Source organism: Oryza glaberrima, chromosome 1 (assembly GCF_000147395.1).
Source record: "Oryza glaberrima chromosome 1, OglaRS2, whole genome shotgun sequence".
Classification (NCBI taxonomy): Eukaryota; Viridiplantae; Streptophyta; class Magnoliopsida; order Poales; family Poaceae; genus Oryza; species Oryza glaberrima.
Window position 1 is genome coordinate 5,449,834 of NC_068326.1, and position 11,630 is coordinate 5,461,463.

Here is an 11,630-nt window from a genome sequence, read left to right on the forward strand (position 1 = left end):
TAAATTATCTCCATAGCGGAGGAGGGAAGGTGCGATTAGGATGTAGTTTAATATAATCTAATATGACGGTTTAGAATATTGGACCAAATTTAAGTAAAAATCAATTGTTGGAGATTTTCCTTTTTCTTGAGAATTTTCAGTATTTTCTCTAATTTGTTATAGCGCCACATGGTGGTTAGAAGCGTTTGTAGGATAACACGAGTCGGCTTAGGAGCGTTTATACGAAGTTTAATGGACTTTTAGCGCATAATAGATAATATATCTTTTTTTTTGTAATACAGGAGTTAGCTTGCTTGTTTAGCACATTAATAAAATAACATCTCAGTCTTTCTATAGTACAAGAGTCATTATCACCAACCAAATCATATCTTTTGTTGAATCAAAATTGAAAGGATAATGCAAGAAATACACTATGGGATGATAGAATATATAAGAACGTTGAAGAGTGGGAGATCCTGGTGGACAGTAGACATCAGGGATGTGGATGGGGCATGGTCCAGCCACAAGTGAGGCGGAAGGGTGACAACACATAGATATACGCATGTGATATAAATAAACTTAATATATTTGATGATATTTTTTTAGAGGAACTGATAATAACTCTATTCAAGCCACATTTCATTCTTACAATCATCCTTAAGGAAGGATAAAACAAAACCCAGGGAAATAGAGACCCAGGTTGTAAAGCAACTAGAAGAAAAACCTTCTTTTACAAGCCTACTCCCTCCGTCCCAAAGAAACTCAATCTAGGAGGGGATGTAATGTCCAGATTCATCTCCTCCTAGGTTGAGTTTTTTTGATAAAGAAAGTATGTGCTACTATACTTACCGAGCACCGAACCAAGATTATCTTCGACTCGTGGAAGACACGTAACCTAGAATTGAGCTCATGGATCCTAGTCCCACAGATAGAGCGGTTTAGTTCTGACTGAGCCACCATCCTCACCACTTCATAGTATCAGTTTCAATTATTACTTTTATCGCTCCTAGCTCAACTGCCAATTCAGTTGTCCTATGGCATGTCATAATTTCCACCATAGTTACATACGCATTACATACAACTATATTTTTTTCAAGAAACATACAACTACAAATTTAATGTACACTTAAAGAGATATAAACATTTATGTTTCTATTCTCCAATACCTATTTTGTTATTTTTGTTTTTCCAAGTGCATATTAAATTTAAACTTGCATGTTTGTACATATTATTCTGCATCACAAACCAGCTAACCAACTTTGATTGAAAAAAAGGAAATCCAGAACTCTTCAAGCCACTAGGAGCATGGTAGGCCCTTCCACCCTTTGTTCCCTACATATATAAAAACTATAGGGAACAATATTTTTTGCATGGACTTTGTATACACTAACAGGAAACAACTAAACAACATGGAACATGGAGATTTCTAGTGGTGAATAATAGATTGGAATAGCTATATTTATGTCGCCATATTTTTCAGAAGAAAAATAGTTAAATCATTTTTATACTGTAAATTATTTACACTTACGTAATTACACCGTATAAGTTTCAATATTTTATTTTAATTTTTCAAATATATAATGTATAAGAAAATTAGGATCAAAAGTAATTTATTGTTTACTTAAAAGACTAGCTATGAGATACAGAAATATACTTTTATATATAGGAGAGAGAAAATCGTACAAGGAAAAAAAGTGACTCAGTGAAAAGTGTGACGCCATAATTTTAACAATCCCGTAATGGATGAAGCATACATAATTAGAAACTCGCATGGGGTACGCCTAATGGGCAATCGATCGCCTGGCGATGGGGGTAGCGACCCCCTCCCCCCTCCCTTCCTCCACCTGGTTTCCTTTTTTGGCACCGCATTACTTTCCTATTTTAGTAAATTTATGCACCTAAAGTTTATACACCTCAAGTTTACACATCTAAAGTTTAGAGATCAAAAGTTTATAAGTCAAAAGTTTATATATCCGATTCAAATTTGAATTTGAATTCAAATATTTTTTATATATATAGTATTTCTATACATCTAAAGTTTATAGACCTAAAGTTTATAAGTCAAAAGTTTATATACCCGTTTCAAATTTGAATTTGAATTCAAATATTTTATATATATAGTATTTCTATACATCTAAAGTTTATACACCAAAAGTTTATAGATCCAAAGTTTATAAGTTAAAAGTTTACATACCCAATTCAAATTTGAATTTGAATTCAATTTTTATATATATATAGTATTTCTATACCTAAATTTTTCTAACTTTTTATTTTTTAAAAAAAATTGTGGAGATGTGTAAACTTGAGGTGTACAAACTTTAGGTGCATAAATTTACTAAAATAGGAAAGTAATGTGGTGCCAAAAAAGAAAACCAAGTGGAGGGAGGGAATCAGAATCTGATCGCCCCTATCGCTAGGTAGCATTCTAATATTTCTTTCATATAAAATGCGTTTATAGTTTTCGACATCCATGTGGATAATATACGTGGAGCGCGTGCTAACAAACGAAATTATATACTCTCTCTGTTTCACAATATAATGTAAGTAATTTTAGCATTTTTCACATTCATATTGATGTTAATGAATCTAGACATATTTGTCTAGATTCATTAACATCAATATGAATATGAAAAATGCTAAAATAACTTACATTCTGAAACGGAGGAAGTAGCATACATGGAGCGCGTGCTAACAAACGAAATATACCACAAATTACAATATTCATACAAGCAGCACGTTATTACACTGTTACGCATACAAGGACGACACGCAAGACACAGACCGCTTGATGCAAAAGACCACCTACACAGTGCATGCAAACGCACACGTGCCACCCGCAACTACACTGGTGTGCAATTTTAATATATTAAGCAAATTAAAGAGAAGATGGAATGGTTATGGGAGATGATTGTTTGACCAATATTAATGAACAAGATAGGGGATGCCCAAGCCCATGCAGCGATGTGGAACGCCCATGCAGCCATGCAGGCGAGTTGGTGGGGTAGAGCCGTGCATGGATCGAGAGGAGCGGAGAAACAGAGCGGAACACGAGAAGATGACGGGAAACCAGCTTGATCAGAACGACGGTAAATTCGCGCACCGCTGCTTGAGGTAGACGACGCAGCCGTCCCTCGGCACGATGGTCGGCATGTACACCGGCACGTCGCAGCCCTCCGTCCTCTCACGCCGGAAGTCGACGAGGGAGACGAAGAGCGCCATGAAGATGACGAGGTGGTTGAGCGCGTACCGCTGACCGACGCACTGGTGCGGGCCGGCGCCGAACGCGAGGAAGTTGCGCTTGTACACCACGTCCTCCCTCCGCGCCTCCGAGAAGAAGCGCTCCGGGTCGAACGCGTCGGGTTCATGGAACCCCTGAAACGACGACTCGTACATCGACGGGAGCACCAGGGTGCCCTTAGGGATCGTGTACGATTCCGTCAGCTGGAAGTCCTGCAAGGCGATGTGTGGCATCAGCGTCGCCGGTGGGCGGTGCCGGACCACCTCGCGAGCAACAGCCTTTGTGTACTTCATTTCGGCGATCTTATCGGCGGTGATGGGCTCGCCGGAGTCGGGGGACCAGAGGGAGGCCACCTCGGCGCGCACGCGGGCGAGCACGTCCGGGTGGGAGTCCAGCGCGGACACGGCCCAGCAGAGGGAGGAGGTGGACGCGTCCTGCGCCGCGAAGAGGAAGTCGAAGAGGAAGCCCCCGATCTCCTCGTCGTCGGAGATGTGCGCCGGCGGCGGCAGCCCCGCCGCCTTGGCCTCGTCGATCTCCCGCACCGTCTCCTGCATCCAGTAGTCCACGAGGCACTCTGGCTCGCCGCCGGCGCGCATCCGCGCCTTGCTCTCCCTCGCGCAATCGCGGAGCATGCGCACCAGCCTCGCCACGGCTTGCCTCGCACGCCGGAACGCGAGCCCCGGCAGGTCAACGGGGAAGGCCAAGAGGCCTACATTGAAGAGATTGTAGTCGCTCTTGAACCTCTCCCTCGCCTCCTCGGTGAGGTACGGCCCCGCGAACACCGTCTGCGAGGTCTCGAGGTTCATGTCGCGGCAGGGCACCCGTATCGGCTCGGCCTTGCCGCCGTTGGCGGCGCTACGGTCGAGCCACCGCCGGAGGTGGGAGACGATGACGCGCTGCTGGATGGCGGCGTAGGTGGAGAGCGCGCGCGGCGTGAAGTTGGTCGCCATACGGCGGCGCAGGTCCTTGTGGTCGTCGCCGAACAGGTAGATGAGGTTGTGGTCGCCGAAGAGCTTCTTGCCGAACGGGTGGCCGATGACGAAGAAGGCGTCGGGGCGGACGTTCGCGAAGACGCGGTTGGACAACTCCGAGTCGCGGATGAAGATCGTGAACTTACCGGCCAGGAAGTCGGCGGTGAACCCAACGCCGGACTTTCTAGCGCGAGCAGCCTGCATTTCCCAGAACCCGGTCGGGTCGCGGATCATGTGCGTGGCGCTGCCGATGAACGGCACGACGAGCGGCGGCCCTGGCAGGGACCCTTTCTTGCGGTGGTAGGACAGCTGCTCGACAAGGATGTACAACGCCACGGCAGCTGCAAGCAATGGCGCCGCCATGCGCAGGTCTAGGAGCCCGTATAGCAGCGAGTCCACCATTTCGCCGGTCCGGCTAGTGCGTGGGGTGCTTTTGGCTCAAAGCTCTCTCCCAAATGGATTGCCCTAGTATTTTTCTCGTCTCTCAACCCAAACTCCCAAAGGGCCTATTTACATGTGTTTCTGGTCTCTCAACATCCATTGCTATTGGAAGATCTGACAGATACGTACATTCAGCGTTGGAAGTAAATAGAAAATCGGGACGCCACTTTGCGTGCCAGTTAGTTTAATAGTACATATGCATATTATTAGAGTTCATTTAGTACAAAGATTTTTTTTATATAATTCTTGCGTGAGTTAGTTATTTTCTGACTACATGAGTTAGATTATTAATTCCTATGGAGAAACGTACTAAAGACGACCGAATCAAAGTAGGATATTAATTTAGGGACTGTCTAAAGATCATTTGATAAAAAACCCCCTTACAAATCTTGCAAAATTTAGACCACCCAATTGCTTTAAGATTCGTGCAGACAAACAAACCCTAAAAATCCTCTCTCCTCTTCCGATTCCTAACGCCACCGCTCCTCAGTGCTTCCCCCCCCCCCCCCCCTCGGCCACCGCCCGGCCTCGCCGGCTGGCCGAAAGGTGTCAACAGTGCCGGCGAGGCCCCCCAGGCTAGCCCCCTCCCCCTCCCCCTCCCTCTCCTCTCCTTTGCCTTAAGCCAGCGGCGGCGAGCTGTCCGTCGTCTACCCCGTCGCCGGCGGCGGGGCGCCACCACCGGCCGCCTCCTCCTATCACTTTTTCCGCTTTGCCCCCGCCTCCTACACCGGCCCGCCGCTTGCTCCCGACCCCACGGCTTTGGCGGCGGCGCCGCCGCCTCGCCGCCCGCCCGATCAGCCGCCCACCGCCGGGCTGCCGCCTCCCATGGCCATCCCTCTAAAGCCGGTGAACTCCCCTCCTTCCCCTCCCCTCCCCCCCCCTCCCACCCCCACCTCACCCCGGGACCCTAATTCGTCAGCCCTCTGTCGGAGTTTGGGTTCACCAACGCCGGAGAAGAAGAGGTGATCGCCGGAGTTGGAGAAGAAGAGCACAAATCGTGAAACACATCCAATGATCTAAAATTTGTAAGATTTGAGGTTGTATTTTCTGTCAACATAATTTTAGCATTTCCGATTAATTTATGCTTACCATCAGTTCTGTTGGTTCTATGCTGTTTAACTTTGACAAATGATTACCGATGCTTTTAGAGGGGAGGGGGGAGTAATATTTCTCAAATTGCAGTGATTTCATAAAAAACCTGAAAGTTTTGCATATTCCTAAAAATCTAGTATAAAATAAATACTCCCTCCGTCCCAAAATATAAGCATTTTTGGACTTCGACACAGTCTTTGAGATGTTATTTTGACCAACAATATCTATAAAAATAAAATATTTTAAATAAAAATAGTTGCATATTATAATATTTTGATTAATGATAAATCTAATAATATCAATTTTACATGTTTGATTTTTTTTCTATTAATTTACAAAGTTAAAAATGGTTGACTTGGCACTATACTAAAAATTCTTATATTTTGGGACGGAGAGAGTATTCCAAAAAGACAGTTTGAGGTGAAACAAAGTTTGGTCCATTGTTTTATACTCCCTTCATTTCAATTTGTTCATCACCTAAGAATTTTAAGGTCTTCCTGAAATAATCATCATTAATAAAGTGTGTATTCTTTTATTTGTGTAAAGTGTAAATGTGCATAGTTGAATGCCCTGCATGCAACCGTATAGATGTAACTAGCCAAGATTAATTTCTCTGGTGCAATCACATGCAACATTCAAACCGTGAATTAATTTATGTTGAATATGAAGCGACGGAGCACCTTGATCAACGAGGATTAATTTCAGAACGTTGAACATTTTGATGCCCTTGATCTCAGCATTGCTTAGGTAATGATCAATTTGGGATAGATGGAATAATATGTATGTCACTTAGTTTTTCTTTTGTTGATTTGTGTTTGGACTTAACATGGATTACTCCCTCCGTCTCAATCGGTAGCAATCTAGGATGGGTCTCACTCTATAAATCTTATTTCCAGATTCATAGAGACCTATCCTAGGTTGCTATATATTGAAACGGATGGAGTAGCATATAAGGGTCTCATCTCTCATGGCCTGGGTTGCACAAAAGCTTATTATAAACCGTAACAGCTTATTAGCGAATAAAAAATAGCTTACGCATAAAACTTCTATATACGTGTTCTTAGTGATTTAAAAACCAATGCTGAAAAAGAAACTACATTGACAGTATCTTATAATCATTTAAAATTATGTTTTAAAATTTAAATTTTGGCTTTGGCATATTCTGTTTAGGCAACCGGTGGGGCTATAAGTATTTGTCTAAGGTTTTTTATTTTTTAAAAAAAAACCCACTTCTTTCTTTCTTTTTCTCTTTTTCAACTGTTAAGTTTTACGCTATTTTTAGTTTCTTATTATGCATTCTGCCTGTTTCTGTGCGGGCGAATGAACAGGGGAAGCTAGCACGAATGAACGGGGGAAGCTAGCTGGCGTGTGCGCACCAGCGACGCGTACTTTCGCGCATAACTAACTCCTCTAGTTAATGCTAATGATAGTAATTAGAAAAAAAAAGTGAAGATTTTTTTAACGTAGAAACTCGCATTCATCAACTCGCTCGCAGATTTAATATGCCATGTGGACCAATTGAATTCCAGCGGAACCTCTGGCTTTAGAAGATAAAGATACACATACCGGACAAATTATAATCTAACTTGAATTTTGATGTGAGATAGAAAACATTGTGTAGCGTAGTAGCAGTATATAATAAGGGTGCAATGGTGGTGTTTGAATCTCTGAAGATGAAGATGACGAGATTAAGTATTTCACGTAAAAATAAGATGATAATAACGTGTGATTAATTAAGTTTTAATTATTGCAAACTTGAAAAATGAATTAGTTCATATAGAAAGTTTTCACACGAAACGCACCGTTTAGTAGTTTGAAAAGCGTGACATGAATATCCAGAACTTAATCCACTTTTTTAAGTGGAAACGAACGGAGTATGCTGCAAGGCTGGTTGGGCTAGGCCGAAAAGGCCAGGTCGGTGTGTTCCTTGCAAAGCACCTATAAGACCATGTCCAGTGAAATTGACCCGCCAGGCCCATATTCACTACCACCCCACTCGGAACTCAGGCCACAAGCCCACAACACACAAAACTTGAGATGTCTATAATCTCATATCTTTACTCTACTCGGTACTCCAATTTTTACAACTTTCTGGCTGTGCTGTACAGCCAATCCGTTCGGTTGCACACGAACTACTGCTCCCTACACTTGCTGGCTTCAACACCTATATAAGTTGTACTCCCTCCGTCCCAAAAAAAAAACCCAATCACACTATGTTCAGATTCAAACCCAGGATTGGGTTTTTTTTTTGGGGCGGTGGAAATAGCTACTGTTGACTAGTTGCAGTTGCTGGTTGGCTACAGTGTGACAAGTATGTCTTCCCAACAAGACCATAAAAGGAGCTAACAGTGGTGGGCGTGAGTCCCCCTCTATCAGAGCAGGTACAATAGCAGGCTATAAGCCAACTACAAACATATTTTAAAGAGATAAAGGAAAAGAGAGAAGAGCAGCAGGCTACAGATATGTAGCCAGCTACAGCACGGACTCCAAGACGTAATTCGTGTATGACATGTGGGACCAGATATTAATAGTATAGTAAGCAACTATTGTATGAATTGGTTATTACATTGGCTAAAGATGATTTAGAGCTAGTAGTGAGCTATACTATTAAACTTGCTCTCACCTTCATGCCGACTCCACTATGTGAGGGAAACACTTGTTGCTCTTCAAATTTTAGAAAACACTCTCTTTTCCCAACCATCTTTCTCAATAATGCCACAGCTTATCACCGTCGTCGCCATTGCTTCTCCATTTTTCGCGGTTGATGCAGCCAACCCCTCGTCGTCGCCATCGGCTGAGACCTCCATATATGGCATGCAACAGTCGCGGCCTTAGAGCATCTCCAGTAGTAGCCCCTACTTTAGAGTCCCCAAAGGTTAAATGGGAGCTGCCCCCAATGCTTTAGGATCCTAAATATGTCTTTATGTCTAGCAGTAGCCTCCATATCTTAGCCCCTATTTCTTTTTCTCTTTCATTTTAGTATAGAATTTATATTTATATCCAGTTTAACACACAATAATTGAAACATAAATAATTCTAGCGCGTGGAATTCAACCATATTCAAATTTGCAATTTCAAACACCACGATTCAAATTTGAATTCAAAAATTTCAAACATGAAAATGATATGTCCTACAAGCAAATATTGAACATACCCCAATACATGATAGAAAATGCAAAAATTGAACTACCGAGCACCATGAAGCGCCCACAAATGTTCCACAAGATCATCTCGAAGTTGCTCATGTACCTGCCGGTCTTCAATTTCTTTATGTATCTTTAGAAACTTCTCTAACACATGTTTATTACGTCGTTGCTATTCCTCCTTCCTCAACACCTCACTGTCCTCCTGATCATAGTCGAAGTCTACATCTTCATCTCGCTCATTTTCAATGATCATGTTGTGCATAATTACACAAGCTGTCATTATGTACCATAGGGTCTCTGTATCCCAAAATCTAGCAGGACCTCTGACCATTGCAAAGCGGGCTTGTAGAACACCAAATGCTCTTTCAACATCCTTTCTCACTCCTTCTTGAACTTTTGCATAATGTATTCTCTTATTACCTTGTGGATTGGAAATGGTCTTCACAAAAGTGGCCCGAGAACGGTATATGCCATCAGCAAGATAGTAACCCATGGTGTATTTCTTTCCATTCACCATAAACTCCAACTCTGGAGCTGTCCCTGATGTAAGCCTTTGAAAGAGTGGTGATCTCTGTAGTACATTGATATCATTAAGAGAACCTGGTAGTCCAAAGAAGGAATGCCAAATCCACAAATCTTTAGATGCAACAGCTTCAAGAATCATGGTTGGCCCATCCACATGCCCTGAGTATTGTCCTTTCCAGCCTGTTGGGCAATTCTTCCACCTCCAATGCATACAGTCAATACAACCTAGCATCCCTGGGAACCCCCTTGGAGTGTTTATAGCCAACAACCTTGCAGTGTCCTCAGCAGTTGGTGCCCTCAAGTACTGATCAGAAAACACATCTACCACAGCCTTGACAAAGTGCTTAAAAGCTTCTATCATGGTGCTCTCTGAAATCCTCACGACTTCATCAAGACTATCGGCTGGAATATCATATGTAAGCATGCGAATTGCACCATACATCTTCTGTAGTGCAGTAGCACCGAAAAGACCCATTGCATTCGGTCTCTGCCTGAAGTAGTCATCATGAGCCTCCACACTAGCCACGATGCGCAAGAAGAGCTCCCTTGACATTCTGAACCTCCTCCTAAATAATTTTGCATTATATACAGGAGGATCTGCAAAATAATCAGCCACTATGCGCAAATTGCCAGCAAACCTGTCCCTATGAATTATCTCACGAGCTGGGACTGAACCACGACGCTTTCTTTTGGTCCTCTTATGCTCTATGTCCGTAAGAAGAGCAGCTACAATATAGTAGTCATCATCGTCAGACAACTCCTCTTGATCCCACCATTCGGTAATGAGATTGTCGTCGTCGTCGTCGTAGAAGTCCATGTAAAAAACACTGCCATCACAGGATCATAAAATTAATAAGAAAATTTAGAGCATATGCACACGTATCCAACAGAGTATACCCATATACACTATGCAACACTCAATCTATGAAAAGCAGTGATATCGTACTAGTACAATACCACATACTCCTGCATATATATGTATATGGTTCTAATCGATCCATTGCAACAATTGTACAGTGCTACACAATGCAGTGCTACTATAAGTACAGTGATATCTACTAGTTGATAAAATTAGATTCTCCTTGCCGACAGTCCACTGCAATTCTCAAAAAAGATATTAAAAACAAATCAGTCTCCACCAGACGAGAACCATCTAGCACCACATGCATGTCCAATTGTAGTCAAGAACGAGTTATTCAGAAAATTGACTGCTACTGTACTACTCAACCACCGCACCACATGACCTACTTCAAGTTTTTTTTCCAGAAAAATCAATGGGGCAGCGGCGGCGTACAGGCTCCGGCCAGTGAAAACTGGAAAAACGAGCGGGCAGAGGCCAGCATGGGGGCAGACGCCGTGCAGGTGGGCGACATGCGCGCGGGTGGTCTCGGAGGGCACGCGACGGCCGGCGGATGGCGGGAGGTCGGCGACCGGGCATGCGCATGGACAGCCGCCGACGGCATTGTGGACGACAGGCAACAAAGGTATGGAAAAGTCTTACCTTTTGGGGCAGTTTTGGCGGAGGTGCTGGGAGTTCGTCGGTGGTCACCGGAGAAGATCCCCGTCGCAGCCGCGCGGGAGTAACAATAAAACGCGCGAAGCAAAATTGTTCCGCGCCAAAAAAAAGGACGATGGGGGCTGTGCTCGGAGCCCCCAAGACTGGGGCCTTGGGGGGAGGATTTGAGGGCCTCCTCACTTTGGGGCTCTAGTAGGGTTCCCGCTGGATCTAGTTTTTTTTTATCTTAACTCTCAAAATTTGATTAGGGGTTGGATTTGAGGTCCCTGCTGGAGATGCTCTTAGCCCTCTTTGCAGGGGACTACTAACGGGCGGCCGCCCGCGCGGTCAGTCCGATGTATACTCGTACTAGTACACCTACTACTTCTACTCATATACTACTACTGATAGTACTACTACACTGTTACTACTACTATACTACTAGTACTACTACTACACTGTTATATACAAACTTTATATACGCGTATAAAAACTTTGTATACGTAAATACATACATATTTAAAAACCGAAAACGAAGAAAAAACAAAAAAACCACATATACAAACTTTGTATACGCATATACAAACTTTATATACGTAAATACATACATATTTTAAAAACTGAAAACCAAGAAAAAAACAAAAAAAGCCACGTATACAAACTTTGTATTCATACGTATACAAAGTTGTACGTATACAAACTTTATATACATACGAATACAAAATTTATATACGTATGAGTTT

General features: G+C 43.2%; 2 protein-coding genes across 2 annotated transcripts; both read right to left on the reverse strand.

Annotated features, from left to right (window-relative positions):
• Positions 1–2,790: 2,790 nt before the first annotated feature.
• Positions 2,791–4,605, reverse strand: LOC127760109 (cytochrome P450 710A1-like). The gene has a single exon (XM_052284321.1). The coding sequence runs from the start codon at positions 4,588–4,590 to the stop codon at positions 3,055–3,057; it is 1,536 nt and encodes a 511-aa protein (XP_052140281.1). The 5' UTR covers positions 4,591–4,605; the 3' UTR covers positions 2,791–3,054.
• Positions 4,606–9,036: 4,431 nt separating this feature from the next.
• LOC127754887 (uncharacterized) lies at positions 9,037–10,209 on the reverse strand. The gene has a single exon (XM_052280493.1). It carries the CDS (start codon positions 10,207–10,209, stop codon positions 9,037–9,039), a length of 1,173 nt encoding a protein of 390 aa, XP_052136453.1.
• Between the last annotated feature and the right edge of the window lie 1,421 nt (positions 10,210–11,630).

Bases quoted from the DNA above. Each gene is read 5' to 3' on its own strand.
- LOC127754887 (XM_052280493.1), bottom strand. From the start codon at position 10,209: ATGGACTTCTACGACGACGACGACGACAATCTCATTACCGAATGGTGG.
- LOC127760109 (XM_052284321.1), bottom strand. From the start codon at position 4,590: ATGGTGGACTCGCTGCTATACGGGCTCCTAGACCTGCGCATGGCGGCG.